The 20,222-nt window shown below is 44.7% G+C and overlaps 1 protein-coding gene and 1 long non-coding RNA gene across 2 annotated transcripts; both read right to left on the bottom strand.

Annotated features, from left to right (window-relative positions):
* Nucleotides 1-530: 530 nt before the first annotated feature.
* LOC120879101 lies at nt 531-9,696 on the bottom strand. Its single transcript, XR_005724704.1, has 2 exons — nt 9,586-9,696; nt 531-9,279 (listed from the first exon to the last, which is right to left on the bottom strand). It is a non-coding gene; the product is annotated as an uncharacterized LOC120879101 (long non-coding RNA).
* A 130-nt stretch (nt 9,697-9,826) lies between these two features.
* LOC120879126 (protein FAM135B-like) lies at nt 9,827-19,816 on the bottom strand. Its single transcript, XM_040262176.1, has 6 exons — nt 19,650-19,816; nt 18,056-18,147; nt 16,938-17,035; nt 14,850-15,001; nt 11,219-11,329; nt 9,827-9,849 (listed from the first exon to the last, which is right to left on the bottom strand). Exons 2-6 carry the CDS (start codon nt 18,071-18,073, stop codon nt 9,827-9,829), a joined length of 402 nt encoding a protein of 133 aa, XP_040118110.1. The 5' UTR covers nt 18,074-18,147; nt 19,650-19,816.
* Nucleotides 19,817-20,222: the final 406 nt, after the last annotated feature.

Genomic DNA, 20,222 nt, shown 5'->3' with positions numbered 1-20,222 from the left:
TTGTGATTTCTAGCAAAAAAAATGGCAACAACAACAAAAAAAAAACACCTCTTTTTGGAGAGAAGGAAATTATCCACTTAAAATACTTAGAACACTTAATCCCAGTAGTTGACTTAAATATCTTAATTCTGTTTCTCTCAGAATATTGATCATCCAGACACTTTTAGCCAAACCACCATCCAGAGTCTGAGAGTTCACTCCTCCAGAAGCATTCTGAGTGACAGCTCTGATGGTTAAAGTGTCCAAGTACACAGGGTACGTTGGGCACACGGATGAAGACTTGGGTGTCCCCTCTCACCGAAGGACACGGCCCACGTCCTGACCTGACCCTCCTAAAGGCCAGTTTGGAATCTCCTCACTGCTCTGTTCAACCACCTCAAGACACCATGTACCCTTTTTGCTGTGTGAGTAACAGAAATAACTTCCACCTGCCAGATGTCCTGCCAAATGTAGAAATAACCCCTTCAGCCCTAAGTGCATTCCTAGAGAGAGGCTAATGTACATTTCATAAACACAAAGTCCCGGCCAAAGAAAGTCAAAGGATTTTTTTTATTATGATGGTTGTTATCACTGATACACATCACGAGCTACACAAAATGCTGACCAAAAAGCAAATGTAGAAAAATAGTAGAATTATATTGGTTCTGATGACTTTGTTATTCCCATCACCGTAATTTTACAATTTCCAAGGATGTTTGGGAGATTATAATTATTGTATACATTGTCACCAGAATAAATATGCATTAGGAATTCACAGTGGCATCAAGCTATACATTCAGGTTCTATTTTCAGAGAAAGGGACCGTGCTGAAGACCCTGCCTCTATTTACCTTCTACAGCATAGGAGGTCACATTTGAAAACTAAATTAAAACATAATAAAACAAAATGAATTCCAGATCCCTGCGTTGTATGATGGATAAACAAAAAGCCACAGGCTGGTTCTCCTGGTTAAGCTAGAGTGTGATAATGTTTATGGACACAATCAGTGGACCATTTATTTATTTGATAATCTGTTTCACCTATTAAGGGGCTTCCCTGGTGGCTCAGATGTTAAAGAATTTGCCTGCAAGGCAGGATACTCTGGTTTGATCCCTGGATTGGGACGAACCCCTCGCAAAGGGAATGGCAACCGACTCCCATATTCCTGCCTGGAGAATCCCATGACAGAGGAGCCCAGCAGGCTGCACTCCATGGGATCAGAGTCAGACAAGACAGAGTAACTAACACTTTCACTTTTCACACTTTCACCTATTAACTTGAAAAAAAAAAAAGTAGAATAAACAGTTTAGCCACAGAGCATCCAGAGACTTTGTACTACAGACTGATAAGATGCCATTCGGGAGGTGGTGCTTCTAGGCAGACTGAGCTGGAACCAGCAGCACTGAACATCTTTGACAAATTTCCTGCCTTGACATTGACCTGGGGATGGTGTCAGGGTCAGCAAGGAAGCTTGGAGGTCCTGCGTGAGAGGCACGGCTTATACCACTACAGCATCTCCTCTGGGCTAGTTTCCGCCTTCCAGACCCTGGCAGGATGCTGGCATCCTGGTAGAAGCAGTTTGGCTTGTTCTAAGAGATGCTGAGGTGGTAATGCTCTTGGTGTTTCTCATCTGCTCTTTTTCCCCATTACTCTAAGTGGACATTCTTCTGTGTATGTGGGTCTCCTCTCCTCCCCTCAGATTATAAACTATTGTATGGCAGGGTCTCTGATGAATTTCTGTAGCCACCTGTAGCTAGCATAGAACTCAGCAGAGACTAAATAAACACTGTTTAAAAAGAAATGCAGTCAAGTGTAAGCTCCAGGAATATTAGGAATGAAGGGAAAATCAGACTTTGATTTTGTTACATAGGAGCAAGACAGTTCGTGGGACAGAATGGGATGCTTCCTTTAAAAAAAAAACAAACAGTTTCAAACAAGCAAAAGATAGTAATATATGCATAGGTTATCAGGATCATTATTAAATTCAGTATTTGGATTATTATGAAACTTCCTTGGAGCAAGAAGAATGGAGCAGAATATTTTGCCGTATGCAGTAAGCTTAACCTTGGACTAAAGGACATTTAGCCCAAGTGCTAAAAGTCTTTTTTGTTTGATGCAATAAAAAGATTCTGAGTGACATTTACAGAATTAACACTTCTGAACACCTTAAATTTGATGTAATATTGTTCTTAGTTGGGTGTCAGGTTTCAGCCCCTCCTCTCAACTTAACCATGGCTTACATTATACCCTGAGAAGGAAAATAGTTTTACTGCTTAGATCATCCAGTTATTCATAGAACTGAGCTGGAAAACTCCAGTTTGGAGGCTCTTGGAATCATAACGGAATGTTCTAACTTCTGGAAGTTTGAGTCTTCAAGTTTCAAACAGGGTGATCTCCCTCACACCATCAAGTACGAATGTAAAAAGGTGTGGAGTTATTTTTTTATAAAGAAAATTCCTCAGAGCTAACATTTGCTATAAAATATTTCTCCCCTCAGTGCTTACTCTGCTCGGGCATTGTTCCTCTCTGGTTACCCCCTTTCTCATCCAGATGCCCCTCCAACCCCCACAGCGACCTTTCAAAGTAGACACGTGGAAATCTGTTTTATAGCTGAGGGCACTAGCCCACTGGCTTGAAAGGACACCCCAGAGATACAGTGGTTCTTCCCATTACAGGAAACTGCCACAGTGAGATCTTCTCAGACACAACTACTTTCCTCTTGCAAATCCAGAAGCCTAGACAGCAAACAGGAACCAAGGTCAAACTGTTTCTTTATGGGAATCCATTGCTGTGTGTTGGATGAGGTGCTAGAGAAGAAAACGCAAGCTTTCAAAGAACTGGCCCTGTCCAGAACTTCCTTACTGAACCCTGGCTCTGTAATGGGAAACACTGGCAAATTAGACATGACTCTGGCTCTAAGGAGCCCGTATGGAGGAGAACCCCCAGAATACAGGAAGGAGAAGAGAGTGGGTTCATGGAAACGTGAGAAAACCGAGCTCTGATGGTAAGACATCATGCTGAAGCAGGATCTACAGGCCAGGAACCACTGGGTCCCGGTTCACAACCAACGGACAAGGAATTGACTCCCACAAGAAAATGAGGAACCCCTCCAATGTGGGAAAAGCAGAGAGATACAGGAGGTATAGATGGAAGGGTATGGTCTGGGCAGTTATGGAACGCATTGTGGTCTAGGGGAAAGTGGTTTCAGGCCGGTAGGAGAAATAAAAACTTGAGACACAGTGATTGGGAAAGACAGATGATTGATCAAGAGCCAACAGGCCAGCCAATCACCCCATTATGCTTATGGACAGTGCTTTATAAAACCACCCTTATCATTGAATTATCATTGAATTATGCTTTCCTTTGCCATCTCACTTATCAGTTATGTAGGTGCCTTGAACAGGAATATATTATGAGAGAAAGCTCATAAGATTACGGTTTAGGATTTGAAGAATCTTGGCATTGACTTTTAACAGATATATGACTTTTGTGATCTATTAATGTCTCTGGGTTGGATGCGTTCAATAGCATGAAGGATAACAGGGAAGCTCAGGGCTCGAATCTTGACTCCACCATGGCTAAGTTGTGTGACCTTAGTCAAGTTACCTGACTTCTCCCAATACCATCTGCATGCTGTATGAGTTTTAAAGATTAGGTGGACTCATAGATGCACATGACCTAGCAAACCAAAGTGGAGTGCTGCATATTATTTCCATTCCTTCACTCCTTCACATGTTAAAAAGAAGATAAATGAGAGCCCGGATTTCTTTTACCTCTAGAGGTCTCTGAATCCGTGTTAAGTCATGAAGTTTCGGGTTTGAGGATCGTGCCTTGCAGTCATACAATCATAACCACATCTATGAAATGAAGACACACACAAGTGGAGACACTTGATAATTTAGTTGTGAAAAGATCAACTGTAGGGCTATGACCTGGCTTAGATATAAACAGAGCGTGACCCACACGGCCATACGTTTACACCTGTTCTAAGCGTACTTGTATATAGTAAGACCATTCCTTTGTTTGAGAGAAGGCACTGGAGCCTTTTTCCCTAAAATTAAAACTGGTTTTTAGAATTCGATCCACTGAATAGTAAAGTGTGTTATTACCATTCAACATAAAACAAGCACTGGGAGAAGTTCAGCTTTTTTCGAGACTTTCCTTTTCTATTGCAATTTTCTATTGCAATATCTCTAGCATTATGTATAAAGGTAAAGAGGTACTTCGGGGATAAAAAGCTTTGAAAAAAAGTCAAAAGAGAAGGGGACATAGAAAGATTTAGGAAGGCACCTTGAAGGTTTAGAAAAGTCTTCGTGGGGCAGTCCTTTATCTGAAAGAAGCGTGCAGGTAGGCATGCATGTACTACTGCGTGTAACTTCAAAAGAGTGCACTTCGACATACATGGATGAAGACTCATGTGGTTAGTGGAGGTTGGGAGAACAAAGCTCAGATGCTACATATCAGGTAGAGTCTGAATGAAACAACACCTCGGTCCTCTTCCAGTTCTGAGATTTCAAGGTTGCAATTTAAAAACTACCAGCTAAAAATAAAACATGAAGCCTGATGGTTGATCCAGATCCTTTTAGTGTTTAGAATTACACGATGTATCTTAATATCTCTACAGCCTAGGACGACAGCCAATGCAAAAGAGATTTATAATAAAACATGGAAAGAGTAAGTGAATGAAAAAATAAAAAAGGAAAAAATGGATCCAGATTTCAGCACATGGTGTTTGGCTTTATAAATTAGAGAACAACATTTATCTTCCCTAAGGATATTGAGAGGGACTCCTTGGAAGAACAGCATAAGACAACACCATTCCTCAATGTGTCCCGTGCCATGACCTCACTTTCTTTTTATCCAACTCGTGCAGCTGCACATGGCAGCCTGGTTATTGCCAATGCTTAGCAGTAAATTCTGTGAAATCAAAGCAAGAAAAGTGTTAGTTGCTCAGTTGTGTCCAACTCCTTGCGAGCCCATGGACTATGCACCCCCAGGCTCCTCTGTCCATGGAATTCTCCAGGAAAGAATACTGGAGTGGGTAGCCATTCCATTCTCCAGGGGATCTCATCAAAGCAAAGAGCATGGCCAAAAAAAAAAAAAAAACAACTTGTCAGTTACATTTGAAAGTGAAAGTGAAAGTCGCTCAGTTGTGTCCCGCTCTTTGCGACCCCATGGACTATATAGTCCCTGGAATTCTCCAGGCCAGAACACTGAAGTGGGTAGCCCTTCCCTTCTTCAGGGGATCTTCCCAACCCGGGAATCAAACCCAGGTCTCCCTCATTCCAGGTGGATTCTTAACCAGCTGAGCCACCAGGGAAGCCCTCAACTGGGGGCTTGTAAATACCTAAGAATAGCCTCCCTGGTGGCTCAATGGAAAAGAATTCGCCTACCAGTGCAGGAGACACAGGTTCATTACCTGGGAAGGAAAGACCCCTGGAGAAGGAAATGGTAACCCACTCCAGTATTCTTGCCTGGGAAATCCTATGGACAGAGGGCCTGGTGAGCCACAGTTAATGGGGTTGCAAAAGAGTTGGACATGACTTAGCAACTAAACAGCAGTGTACAGCAAAATACCTAAGAGAATGCTTTCAGTTCAAAAATCCTGGAGAGAGATGTGATTACAGGTGTGAACTCTGGTTTCTCATGGGACCCTCCTTACTGAGCAGAAATTTCCCTACTAGTGTTAATGATGGAAATTTCTTCCTGATATAAGAAGACAATCCCCCATGGTGGCTAACTTCCTACACTTCCTTTCTTGTACCAAAACTGACTCTATCTGCCTGTCCAGTGTAACAAAGGCTCTCAGCTCTCTCTCTTCCTTACCCTGTTCACTCCCTGAGGGTCCCCACAACCCACCCTCCACCCAGGCAACTCTTCTTCAGCCTGGCATCTGGGTGAAGACACGGAATCTTCCACGAGGCCCTTTCTGATCACACACCGCCCTACATCCTCAGGGTCCCTCCTCTAAGCCGCCATCAGATCCCTGCCACTTCCCTGGGGCCCACCTGCTCTAACTTTCCATCTGATTGGCCGTATTCCTTGCTAAATTATGAACTACTGAATCTTACCAATACATTCCCGGCACACAGTAAGCCCTCAAGATGTGTTTGTTGAATGAATGATTGAATAAATGAATTGACGAATGCGTGCACTTGGTGGTAACAGGCTGTGCAAGGCCAGTATCATGCTTTTCGGATCTCACTTTGAAAGCCCCATTCTTATTCTCCAGGCACTGAAGACTAGACTTCTAGAATCCCCTTGATCCTGCCTGTGTCTCATTAAAGCCCTCATCATACCTTGCTTTACTAACAAGGCTGGATCTTCCGTGCATTCTCTGAGGACACAGCCTCTGCATTTTAGCCCTGTGCTCCCACCTGGCATAGGTGGAAGGTGCTCAGTGAATACCTCTGGACTCCAGAAACCAGTAGGAATCCATTCTTGTCCCACCTGCTCCCCAGGTACACAGCACTTCAGCTGATTTCAACCTGCCACGGAGATATTACTTTTGCCCCAAGGTGACTTTAGCTTCACATTTGTTTCTCTGGGTGTATCTGGCTCATGAACAACAAATTCCATTCATCTCAATATTAGTCATTTGTACTTCTAAACTAGTTCTGAGAAATTTAACAAATCATAAAGACAAAAACAAAAATTCTGTTGAAAATGAAGACATACTATTATTATCTTGGCAGGCATTTTGTTATAATTTTATAGTCAATAATAGATAGTCCCTGTTTTACATTATATGTATATTTACGTATATATATATATGTCTATACTTCGATAGAAAGAGACATAAAAAAGCCTTTCAAATGAGGCATGACACGCAACACTGGACGCTCTTATTTACAATACAGAGATGTATACTTTCTACACAATTATAATAGATGCTCAGAGGCCAGAGAGGGTTTACAAAGACAGCAGAGCACCCCTATAAAAAAGAGGTGCACCACACAGCTGGATGTTTATTGCCATTAGTTCTATGTCCAGACAGCATATTGAAGTTAAAAATGGCATCTGGGTTATTGGAAAAGACGACGGTCATTGATTCACCCTGGCTTCATAGCTGCTGGCTGCACGGTCTTTCAAATGACCAGGGGATGACAAACTTTGCTGATGGGCACAGGAAAAACAAACGTGAAATGCTCTTCATTTGGCCAAAAAGGAGAAGATGCTATAAACCATGGTCCCGCCCTGCACTTGGGCACTTGTAAGGAATTGCAAGTTCATAGGCTGTGCTGTGGGAACCACACCCGCTCTGTGTCATACAGCAGACTGGTCATGTTCATAAGTAACCAGAGTCTACACCCATCAAGAGCTTGGAAAAGTACCCAGTGGGAGAGTGACCCAAGGCATTACTTATCCCATACATGTTGAGACTAAGATACAATGAGATTTTGAAGAAGACCCACAGAGACCCGAAATCTCTTGTGTGGGAGGTTTTTCCAACTTCCTCTCCAGCTTTTCCTTTCTTTAGAAATGCCTCAGTCTGCTCTCCTGCAAAGTTGTCTACCTGGACTTGATTGCCATGGTCTACTGTGTTTTCAAACTCACACTGTTAATACCTGAGGAACTGAAAGTCTCAGCTGAGTCTAGAATTCCTTGGCTTACTACCATGGCATTGGTGGGCATCACTAAAGTTATCATCCAGGCACTGGGACCAGGAGCCTGGCTCCAGACGAGTTCCCAGTTTCAGAAGCAACTTTTGCAGAAGTGGGAGGAGCTTCTGTCTGCAGAAGATGTGTCTCCTGTGATAATGATCCCTATGGTCCTTGTTCATGTGTTCCTTCATTACAACTAAATGATCCTGCAGGCTTCTGTTAGCCCATAGCACACACTCAGTCTTTGGGACCATATTAAACACGCCCCGTAATTTTTCAAAAGTCCCCTTAAGTCACTTACCGATAACAATCTGAGTCCCCAACCTGGCTGTTGTTCTCTCTGATCTCACATTTGTCCTGTTGTCTCGTGTGTGTGTGTGTGTGTCTGTGTGAGTGCGTGTGTGTGTGAATCAATGGTAACCTTCCCTAGCCCTTTATTTTCCTAAGGCAAGAAGACATTTCTAGTGAAAGATAACCAGCACCCTTCTCAGAGCCCCCCTGAGGTTTTAAATCCAGCACTCCTCCATTGAGATGTCTTTCCCCTTCCATGGAGAGGAGAAGCAGCTGGCCATGTGGATGGTTTTAATTTTTTTGCGAGTGCATCAAATGCTAACATAGCATTTCTTTGGACGTGTATCAGCAGGAGCTTCACAAGGTGTGTGTTCTATTAAGGGCCACCTTCTGCTAGGTTTAATCTCAGTCTATTTTCCCTACTACAGACAGAGATGTCAGCCATCACAAAAAATAATGTGTGAACCAGGGTTATGCATAGAAAAAGTCTGGAGGAGTAGTTGGAGCAGCCAGTTCACCAGTCAACTTTTTCTCTGCAACAAACTTGCATTTACCGATAGCATCACTCTATACCTCAAATCACCCCACCAGCTGTTGTTAAGAAATAAAACCAAAGTTTATGAAGCATTCCTTTGTCCCTTGTTGAGAAAAAATGAGGAAAGCATAAGAATATGGGTTCACACGGTCTTGAACAAGTGGCACATTTGAATCAATTAAGGATTATATTTACACAAATATGTTCCACTTCTGCACAGAGGTTAACCTGAGTTCTGAAATGCTTGAGTGCATCAAAAATGATAAAGCTATGAACTAGTCACATACCCAACAAAGCTAGTTAACTTGGAGCCATCTCTTTGTGAGCCAGGGGGAGTTAAGAAGGTGGGCTCACCAACTCCAAGGATTCTGTTTCTTTATTTTCTCCAAATTTTGCTAGAAAGCATCTTGAATGAGACTCCAGGTGGCTAGACAGGTTCGGGCAAAGTCTGTTGTCTTTGACACTATCGATTCAGCTTTCCCAAACTCTCCAAAAAGGGAAGCACCTCGAATGTCCGGTCCCACCCCACCCTCTACCCCTAGCGCCTTCCTCTCTGAGCTCAACCCTGGAATGACAGAGGTCTGTAAAAGGATGTCTCAGCCAGAGCTCTCTCGGATCTTAAACGTTTCTGGCGAGCTCCCCAAGGCCCGCACGCTCAAAGCCACTACTTGAAGTAGTTGAGTCCCGCCACCAAGAAGAACTTCTCCAGGAAGAGCTCGGAGTCCAGCACAGCGATGTGAGCCGCTCGGCCAATCAGGGTGTTGGCAGTGTTGGGCAAGGCGTGGAACACATTGTGTCTGATCAAAGTGCAGTCCTTGGCATCCACCAGAGGGCGGAGTAGGTTGTTGATCATTTCCGCGTAAACAGGGCCTGGAAGGAGGGAAGCTGGATGAGACGTGGGGGCAAAAGTTCAGCAGTGGAATCTACAGAAAAACACCAGGTGTGTGTTGGGCTCCTAGTCCTTGGCGGAATATCTGATGCGCCCTACTAGGCAGAGTTACCTTCATCATGATTTCCTTTTGCTTTTCAAATCAGAAAGTCACGAAAATGAAGAAGAAGGAAGAGGAAAGAAGAAGGAGGAGAAGGGGGCGGGGAGAAGAAAAAGAAGAGGGAGATGGAGGAGAAACGGGAAGGGAAGGAGAAAAAGGAGAAAAAAGGAAAGGAAATGTGGCTTACCTGTGTGTCTGTCTCTGAGGGCGGTTTTACACATCTCAATCCTGGCTGAATGAAAGGGCACATAGCGGTCTTGGGGAGAAGCAACCAGCACAACATTTTTAAAATACTGCAGACCTGCAATAAACCGGGTGGGTGCTGTTTTGCTCAGGCAGTTTCAACCCACAGCCTCTGCTTTGTACACATTTCACAAACTTGCCCGGGAGAAAGGAAAAGTGGGAAGACACCAGACACACCAGTGGAGTCACTGAATGAGGGTCTTTGGGTCTGGGAGGGGGAAAGAAGCTCTGCAAGTTAGGGGGGAGGGGCGGCTTTGACTACATCAGCCGCAGAAACTAAGGAGATCACGACCCTGAGCAGTGGAAGATAAATAACAGGTAAGTGAGAAGAATGCCTTTCTGGGCTGGGAACAGTGAGGAGTCCGTAAGGAAATAAATCTAGTATTTTGCCACTCCTCTTCCCCAACCCCATGGTTCCCTGCATTCCAGCCCCAGTAGCATCACCTGCTGGAGGAAAACAGCCTCATCACTCTGCAGGTCACCTCACTTCCTTGAATCAGCCTGCTCTGAGGCCCAGGGATGTCCCAGTTGAAGCATCACAGCCTATTCTTTCAGTCCCCGAGCTTACCAGGGATATCCTGACACTGTGATGCTCTACCCAGGTCCCCCATCGGACTGCTTTCAGCTCAGGGATCCTGTGGGGGATGCCTCCAATGAAATGAGCCTTTTCATCCCAGATATCAGCCCAAGACCACAAGCTGGGGTTGGCCAACTCTCAGTGATCCGCAGGGGGCAGATACCAGAACTCTTCCCTCTGCAGGATAACTGTGGAGGGGCCACGTTGTGATCCAACTGCTCCTCTGCCCAAGCCTGCTTCCCTCCCTTCCCCATGGGGGTGTAGCTCTCATGGTAGCATACAGAGACAGACATGGGTAAGGGACTCGTCCAAGGTTATCAAGCCCTGGAACTTGTCCAGGGCTATGCCAGGCTCACATCCAGGGAGGCAGAGATAGCATCAGAGTCAGTGTTCTGACACTGATGGAAGATTGTGAGCCATGGGACAGACCCTGGGCCAGGCCAGCTTGCTGGGAAGGACTCAGTGGGACAACTGGTCAACCTCTCTGCTCCCTCAGTGACATGAGGTCACCACTATGCTCTGCTCACTCACTTGGCAGGTAGAGTCTTCAACACCTGTATGTGCTTCCTCATTGCAAGTGTGGGTGAAGGTGTGATCTTAGGCACTCCCATGTCCCCCTGCCCTGTCAACAGAGATGGACAGTGGCTACCTGCCCTTTTGGTAGGGGAATCTGCACCTGGTAAAGGAGCCGTTGGTTGGCACACAGACCTGGGGACATTAAAAGCTTGGTGGGAAGTGGATGCTGCAACTCCAGGGTAGAGGACACTGCAGACACCTGCCCCTGGCCCCCAGGCTGTGAGGGAGGCGGTCAAGGGGCAGCTAGTTCTTGGGTAGCTGCTGGGCTTTCTGTGAACTAAGGAAGCTATGTCACACTGCAGCTCCTGATGGCATCCTTCTGTGAGTGAATTAATGCAACTTTGAATCTAATTTGGGTCTCAAGGTTTGGCTCTCCAGCTCCCACTCATTGGCACCTCAGGGTGCAGATGGGGAATCCACTCACCTGTCTTTTGGCTTAGTTGGTAGAGGAAACATTTGCGCAGATCAGCATTATCCCTGAAGGTCAGCTGCAAAAGCGACCCAGATTTCTTCAGTTTCTGCATGAGCCATAAGCCTAGAAAGATGACAACCAAACCAGACCCACATCAAACACATCCAACCAAAAAAAAAAGGCAAAAAAGAATAGGGGAAAGATTAACATTCAACTGTGGCTTTTAGTTAACTTAAAAAAGGAGAGTGTGCAATTTAGCAAATCCTTGGGAAGTTCGAGGTACATTTGTATTGTTATATTCTGAAAGCAGAGATAAAATCTTTTGAGACAGGCTTCAGGAGTCATGAAGTTAACCAAACCCTTTGATTTTTCAATCCCCTTCCATAAATCTAGCCTAAGGAAACAGTCTGAAATACATACATACATACATATATAGACGCTCCTTACAGAGTTTTGCCAAGAGAACAAACTGGTCATAGCAAACACTCTCTTCCAACAACATAAGAGACGATTCTACACATGGACATCACCACATGGTCAATACCAAAATCAGATTGATTATATTCTTTGTAGCCAAAGATGGAGAAACTCTATACAGTCAGCAAAAACAAGACTGGGAACTTACTGTGGCTCAGATCATGAACTCCTTATTGCCAAATTCAGAGTTAAATTGAAGAAAGTAGGGAAAACCACTAGACCATTCAGGTATAACCTTAATCAAATTCATTACAATTATATAGTGGAAGTGACAAATAGATTCAAAGGATTAGATTTGATAGACAGAGTGCCTGAAGAACTATGGACAGAGGTTCGTGACACTGTATGGGAGGGAGTGATCAAGATCATCCCCAAGAAAAAGAAATGCAAAAAGGCAAAATAGTTGTCTGAGGAGGCCTTAGAAATAGTTGAGAAAAAAAGAGAAGTGAAAGTCAAAGGCAAAAAGGAAACATATACCCATCTGAATGCAGAGTTCCAAGGAATACCAAGGAGAGATAAGAAAGCCTTCCTCAGTGATCGGTGAAAAGAAATAAGAGGAAAACAATAGAATGGGAAAGACTATAGATCTCTTAAAAAAAATCAGAGATACCAAGGGAACATTTCATGCAAAGATGGGCACAATAAAGGACAGAAATGGTATGGATCTAAGAGAAGCAGAAGATGTTAAGAAAAGGTGGCAAGAATACACAGAACTATACAAAAAAGATCTTAATGAGAGCCAAACATCCTGGAGTGATAAGTCAAGTGGGCCTTCGGAAGCAACACTGGGAATAAAGCTAGTGGAGGTGATGGAATTCCAGTGGAGCTATTTCAAACCCTAAAAGATGATGCTGTGAAAGTGTTGCACTCAATATGCCAGCAAATTTGGAAAACTCAGCAGTGGCCACAGGCTCAGAAAAGGTCAGTTTTCATTCCAATCCCAAAGAAAGGCAATGCCAAAGAATGCTCAAACTACCGCACAATTGCACTCATCTCACACACTATTAAAGTAATGCTCAAAATTCTCCAAGACAGATTTCAACAGTATATGAACTAAGAACTTCTAGATGTTCAAGGTGGATTTACAAAAGGCAGAGAAACCAGAGATCAAATTGCCAATATCCGCTGGATCATAGAAAAAGAAAGAGAGTTCTAGAAAAACATTTACTTCTGCTTTATTGACTACGCCAAAGCTTTTGACTGTGTGGATCACAGCATACTGTGGAAAATTCTTAAAGAGATGAGAATACCAGACCACCTGACCTACCTCCTGAGAAACCTGTATGCAGGACAAGAAGCAACAGTTAGAACTGAACATGGAACAACAGACTGGTTGCAAATTGAGAAAGGAGTATGTCAAGGCTGTATAATGTCATCCTGCTTATTTAACTTATATGCACAGTACATCATATGAAATGCTGGGCTGGATGAAGCACAAGCTGGAAACAAGATTGCTGGGAGAAACATCAATAACCTCAGATATGCAGATGACTCCACCGTTATGGCAGAAAGCAAAGAGAAACTAAAGAATCTCTTGACAAAAGAGGAGAGTGCAGAAGCTGGCTTAAAACTCAACATTCAGAACACTAAGATCATGACATCCAGACCGTCACTTCATGGCAAATAGGTGGAGGAACAATGGAAACAATGACAGACTTTATTTTCTTGGCCTCCAAAATCACTGCAGATGAGGATTACAGACATGAAATTAAAAGATGCTTGCTCCTTGGAAGAAAAGCTATGACCAACCTAGACAGCATATTAAAAAGCAGAGACGTTACTTTGCCAACAAAGGTCCATCTAGTCAAAGCTATGCTTTTTCCTGTAGTCATGTATGGATGTGAGAGTTGGACTATAAAGAAAGCTGAGTGCAGAAGAATTGATGCTTTTGAACTGTAGTGTTGGAGAAGACTCTTGACTCTTGGACTACAAGGAGATTCAACCAGTCCATTCTAAAGGAAATCAGTCCTGAACACTCACTGGAAGAACTGATGCTGAAGCTGAAGCTGAAGCTCCAATACTTTGGCCACCTAATGTGAAGAACTGACTCATTGGAAAAGACCCTGATGCTGGGAAAGACTGAAGGCAGGAAGAGAAGGGGATGCCAAAGGATAGGATGGTTGGATGGCATCACTGACTCAATGCACATGAGTTTGAGCAAGCTCTGGGAGTTGGTGATGGACAGGGAAGCCTGGTATGCTGCAGTCCATGGGGTTGCAAAGAGTCGGACATGAGTGAGTAACTGAACTGAACTCAACAGATCCATTTAGGATACAGAAAAGTGAAAATCAACCTTTCATTTTGAAGTCCAGCTATTTACTCTGGTTATGCTGACAATAACATGGATGAGTATTATGTCACATGCACAAATACATGAATTTGATAAAAATGCAAGGAAATAAGTAAGACACAGGGCGGGTACATATTATGATTGACGTGATGGTGTGCATGCTCAGTTGTGTCTGACTCTTTGTGACCCCATGGACTGTAGGCTGTCAGACTCCTTTCTCTGTGGGATTTTCCAAGAAAGAATACTAGAGTGGTTTGCCATTTCCTACTCCAGGAATCTTTCCAACCCAGGGATCAAACCCATTTCTCCTGCATTGGCAGGCGGGTTCTTTACCCCTGAGACACCTGGGAAGACTTACTGCCACGCAAATGTGGATGAATGCAAATATAAGGAGAGCGAGCCATACAGAATCACTCTAAATGTGCGAGATGGGAAGGATTATTGGGAATGTCTCATTTTTCAGAGAGACATTTCACTAGTGTTGCAAAATTACTATTGGGGAAAATGTGGTCTAAATCATTTGTTTCTGTTTAAAACTGGCTTCCTTGGATTGTGAGGGAAGACAGCTTGACAAAGGAAAGAACTTCATTTCTTATATATTGACGTCTCGAATAACCCATGTTCCCAGCTTATGATCTGTAATAATGTGAAAGCAAACGGATCTGAGCCACCTCCTGTGAGGACATCGAGCAGCCCAGTCTGCCCTGAGGGCAGGCAGGTATGGTGCAGGGACAGTGTCAGACAGCCAGCGCCACCACTTTGAAGAGGCTGGCTCCAAAGCCAGGAGGCTCCATCAGGAAGAGCCTCCATCTCTGCTTTGCCCTCCCCTGGGCCCTGCAATGATGCTGAGGAGTGCTAATGCTGGTGGCATCTTACCTGTGCTGACCAGGGCACTATTGTTGTACAGGGTCCCCAGGTGGGGCCCAGACAGTGACAGGAAGGTGTGGAGTTTGTTGAGGTAATACCGGAACCGAGGCCGCGTGAGGACCGATCGGATGATGATGTTGCCGAGAGAATGGCCGATGAAGCTACGGAGAGATGGGAAGGGTCCACGTGAGCGAGCGCAGGACAGCAGCAGCCCAGAAGATGCTGTGCCAGGCGAACTGAGGTGTGAGCCAGCCTCCAGCTCCCTCAGGATTTAGGGGGACATGCGGTGTGAAGTGAGGGGAGCAATAATTCATTCCCATTGGGTTTCCAAATGCTGGATATGTAGAGCCCAGGATGGAGCCTTTGTGACGGAGACCCTGGGCCCAGTATGGACAAGTATGGACACCTTCCCACTGTGTGTTATTAGAGCAGCCCCTCCACCCAGTTCTGGTCTCTACGCCTCCCTCGGGGGACTTGGGGGTTCTTTCTGGAATACACATGGGGCATGACCCCTCCTGGTCATTCATAGGGTCAAATCCCGGCTTCTCAGCCTGGCCCACTTCTATCTGCCTCTCCAGGACCACTCCGCCCTCCGTCACCCCACTCAGCCCCCCGCGCACGCTCTGCTCCGGTTGCTCCACTGCTCTGAGATCTGTGGATCTCACACATCAGGACTTTCAGCTTAAATAGTTATTTGTAGAAACCCAACTAGATGAGAGTCAGAGCTCCCTAGCTCTTTTCATGGGTATCCTCTTGAAAAGTTTAAGTGAAAGTGTTAGTTGCTCAGTCCTGTCTAACTGTTTGTGACTCCATGGACTACAGACTGCCAGGCTCCTCTGTCCATGGGATTCTCCAGGCAAGAATACTGGAGTCAGTTGCCATTCCCTTCTCCAGGGATCTTCCCAACCGAGGGATCAAACCTGGGTCTCCTGCATTGCAGGCAGATTCTTTACCGTCTGAACTACCAGGGAAGCCCTGGTATCCTCTTACTTTTTAGTATTATCGTTATTAATTTTGTCCGCACTGTGGGGCTTGCAGGATCTTAGTAACCCAACCAGGGATTGAACCCAGTTCTTTGGCACCAAGTCCTAACAACTAGACCACCAGGGAATTCCCATGAATTTTTCAGTTTGTTGATAGTCTGTTTGTCGTCTGTGCTGTGCAGCTTGTGGGATTTTAGTTCCCTGACTAGAGATCGAACCCAGGCCCTGGCAGTGAGTATGGAGCCCTAACCACCGGACCTCCAGGGAATTCCCATGTCCTTTTATTTTTACCTGACTCTGTAGGCCTCTGAATCCTCATTTGTGAAATAAAGAAGTGATAGATCATCCCCAAGGCCTAAATGGGATCGTGGATATCGAGGACTCATTTCCAGATGTGTCTACATTGGCAAGTGCCTGAGGAACACACTATTGACTATCCCCTTAATCCTTTCAACATTGACACTATTACACTGTAAGGTCACAATTAGTGCTGAATGAAGCCCTTTTATGCAGCAGCTAATGAATCCCCTCGGGCTGGTCCCACTTAATGTATGGGGAAACAGAGGATCAGAGATGTAGAAAGCTTGTTCAAGGTTACATGGTAGAATGCGGACACAAACTTGTAACTGTCAAAAGAATAAGGATTTAAAACCTAGAGTATTTGTTTAAGGCCTTCCCCAATGGCTCAGCAGGTAAAGAATCTGCCTGCAATGCAAGAAATGCAGGGACGCAGGTTTGATGTCTGGGTCAGGAAGATCCCTGGAGAAGGGAATGGCTACCCGCTCCAGTATTCTTGCCTGAAGAAATCCTGTGTCCAAAGGGTCACAAAGAGTTAGACATGACTGAGCACACGGAAGACACATATTTAAGCCCAGTTCTCTTTGTACTGAGCTGCACAAGCTATAGGCTCCTACACAGCGGCTATGCCAGACATAGGTGTGTCAAGCAGGCCTGGGACCCACGGCTGCTCTGAAAGTAATCTAGTCCCTTGAAAGCCCTAAGTTAACTAATCCCAGCCTGGTATTCTGATGGCATCATGCTGAACTCGTACACAGCAAACACTTAAAAATGGCACTGCTCCCCCCAACATTAACTACCTGTGGTTTCCTTTTACCTAATTCTCGATATGGAGAGGTTGTACAACTGGATGTGCTGAATGATTTCATCCAGTAACCGATCGGTCATGGTATCAAAATCTGCAAACGTGTCCATCTGGAAGGAGAGAGATGAAATGGGTACCGAGGGGGCAGTTGCACAAGGCCAGGCTCTGCGCACAAGCCCATTTTCCTCCACTAAGCCTCAGGGCACATCCTGGGGGTATGCCCATGCCTGACCTTCAGGCTATAAATTAGGATTCAACAGCAAGAAAAAAAGCCCCCAACTGGGGCTTTCCAGATTGGACTGACTATGGGTTCCCTCTTCCGTGGGGAAAAAACAGGGTCCACACTTCAAAGAAAGGTTGTGAAGATTAAAAGAGCAAACAGGTGCAAGTGCTCAGCACATCGAAGATGTTTGAAATTATTCTCTTTCCTCTTCCTCACATGTCTGTCCCTTCACGCTGCAGAGTACATGGCCTTGTACAGAGCAGGTGTCAGAGAAAAGGCAAAAGGACCGACCACTAAGAGGGGAGCAATGAGACTAAAATCCAGTGTTCGCTTGTTGACTATTCTCTGTATGGCTCCCATGTTCCGTGGCCATGAGACCCTCTAGTGACAAGCCATTCTCTGCCTCCAGAGGATACTTAGCCTCATCCATCTCAAGTCCCCTGGGCTGGGAATCAGTGACAACACCCAACCCCACCTCTTGGTCATGACTCTTGCAAGTCTCATCTACCTTGACACCCCATTAAAGCTCCAGCCCTGAAATGGCAAAGGCTCCATAGTTTCCCTCTGGTTATGAAAAGGTCACGATCCAGCTCCACCGGTTACACCAACACCAGTGACCTCTTCCCCAGACAGACCCACAGATGCCCTATTATTTATGCTCCAAAGCTGTCAGCCAACCTACGACCTGTGAGGTCGAGAGGGCCAGTCACCTGACTCACATGTTCCCCCTTCTTACTATTTTCTCCTCCCCAAGGAAAAGGAGCTCTCCAGACCTGAGCACCTGGCCAGGGTTACCTGGCAAAGCTCCCTCCCACCTGTGTGGCCATAACCATCACGGTGACTTTAGGAGGCTCATCTAAGACATGAGTCAGGGGTTGTTTCAGTTCAGATGTTTTTGTTGTCATACCTGATTCTTCTCAGACATGAGAAAATCCAGTTTTCCTCCAGGGAGCCCCAGTTCTATGAAAGTCTTTACCAGCCGGAGGTCTGCACTGTTCCCTAAAGAGGAGAGATGACCCCACATAGACCCACATTGAATCATGTGACATCTGACACACTAAGGATTTATTTCTCATTTCTCTCGTCTCCTTCCTATTTCCCATTTTTCATTAAGTCCATAATAAAAGCAACTAACACATGTCCAGTCCACTGGTCCCCGTGCTGCCCCCTCCACCCGTCCACACAGGCTCAGGGCCACCCTGGCAGCCCTCCCTCACTGGGATTATTCCCCGATCTATCAGTTTCTGGCTTGTGAACATAACGGTCCAGGAACAGTTGAAGACCCGCTGCCTCCCCCTTCTTCGACAGTTCTATTTATTCAGGACATTCTGCAAGTGTTGTTGATAAGCAGCAAAACCCAGCCTGATAACTGTTTTTTTAATTTATTTTTTTTTTACATTTCTACATTTTTAAAATTTAAATTTATTTATTTTAATTGGAGGATAATTACTTTACAATGTTGCATTGGTTTCTGCTGTAACAGCACAGATCAGCTGCAAGTACATATATATATTCCCTCCCGCATTGATAACTTTTTTTTTTTGATGTGGACCAATTTTAAAGTCTTTATTGAATTTGCTACAGTTTGTTGAATTTGTTCCTGTTTTATCTTTTGTTTTTTTGGCCATGAGGCAGGTGGGATTTAGTTCCCTGACCAGGGATTGAATCCCCAGCTCCTGCACTGGAAGGCGAAGTCTCAACCACTAGACCACCATGGAGAGTCAACTGCAGTAGCTGTGGGACCTTATACAAGTTACTTAGCTGCCCTCTTACTCAGTTTCCCCCTTTATAAAAGGGGCGGATAATAGCAGCTACTCTGCAGGGCTCTTGTCAGGGTCAACAACATTAATATATATTAAGCATCTAAGAAGGCTCTGGGACCATGGTGAGTGATGTATACAACCTGGTCTTCATCATCACTACCACCACCGCCATAATCATCTGCAATGGGTGATCTACTGCTGGATTCTTGGACACTTCACCAAAATAGACCTATTGACTCAGCGTTCTGGTATGCAGTGCATGTAGCCAGGACTGGATACAGACAATTAAGTGCATTAGCCCCAAGAGTGAGAAAAATTAAGGATATTAACAAGAGTGTGTCATGGAAGTGAAGTCATCGCCACTCCCTATTTGGTTATCATAAGAAGTATGTGACCACAGGTTTTGCTGCTCAGCAACAGCGAAGCCCTAGAGAAGCCCTTTCATTTCTTTGTCCCTTAATTATTTGTTAGATCCCATATAAAGTGGATATGACTTATTTATCCCTCCATTGCATTAATTCATTTATTTGGGTATTTCATTAACTCAAACATATTTTTGGCCAAAGAGATCTTTCCTTTGAGAGCAAGGCCATGCCATTTTCCTAGATCCAGTATACTTACTATCATTCCACAGTTGCCTACTGAACATTTGTTGAACAAGTCCCTGATCTAGAGTCAACCATAAATGTGATGATGTGTCTATATCACATTTTGCGGAGGAAACCTGTTAGAACTCACCATCCAGGCCATGGACACAGACTACCAGGTGAATCCCATCTTCCAAATTTTCTTCCTCTTCCTCTGGTGGGAAATACGGTATGTCAGAAGCTAGTACAGATAAGTCACTGTACAGAAATCCATCAATCTTCAGCTCTTTTTTAAATTTCTCTTTGGCCTGATAAAAACTGGAGAATACACTAATTAATCACAAGGTGAGCTGTGTGCTCCACGTTGAACAGGGGATGAGTTGAGCTGAGATGCAGGAGTGATGAACATCTATAAGTCTCTGCCAAGCGGCAAAGGGTGAATATGGTACCTCAAGGGAGAGGCTAGTGAAGGAGGCTTGGTTCTGAAGGAGGCAAGAAAGCAATCCAGGAAAAACAAAGGCTAGCTTGAGTTGGTTTCTGCAGATGTGGTTCCTGCAATGAACAGAACCTCAGAGATTCTATCCAGCTTCAAGGACCCATACAATCTTTAAGCAGTATTCCAGGAATGAAAGTTTATTACCCTGGCCACCACCTACTTCTCCGTCATCATTCCCCAGCCCCCAGAAAGAACAGTTGGAGAAGATATTTCATTCCCTGCATGAAT

The sequence above is a fragment of the Oryx dammah genome, unplaced genomic scaffold, assembly GCF_014754425.2.
Source record: "Oryx dammah isolate SB20612 unplaced genomic scaffold, SCBI_Odam_1.1 HiC_scaffold_19, whole genome shotgun sequence".
Taxonomy (NCBI): domain Eukaryota; kingdom Metazoa; phylum Chordata; class Mammalia; order Artiodactyla; family Bovidae; genus Oryx; species Oryx dammah.
This window is presented reverse-complemented; position numbering and strand designations above follow the sequence as displayed.

Excerpts from the sequence above, each read along its gene's own strand:
- LOC120879126 (XM_040262176.1), bottom strand. Across the intron at positions 11,330-14,849 it reads TAGTGCCCTGGTCAGCACAG|GCTTATGGCTCATGCAGAAA; the intron begins GTAAGATGCCAC and ends TCATCTTTCTAG. Across the intron at positions 9,850-11,218 it reads CCAACTAAGCCAAAAGACAG|ACCCAAAGACCCTCATTCAG; the intron begins GTGAGTGGATTC and ends TCCCCCTCCCAG.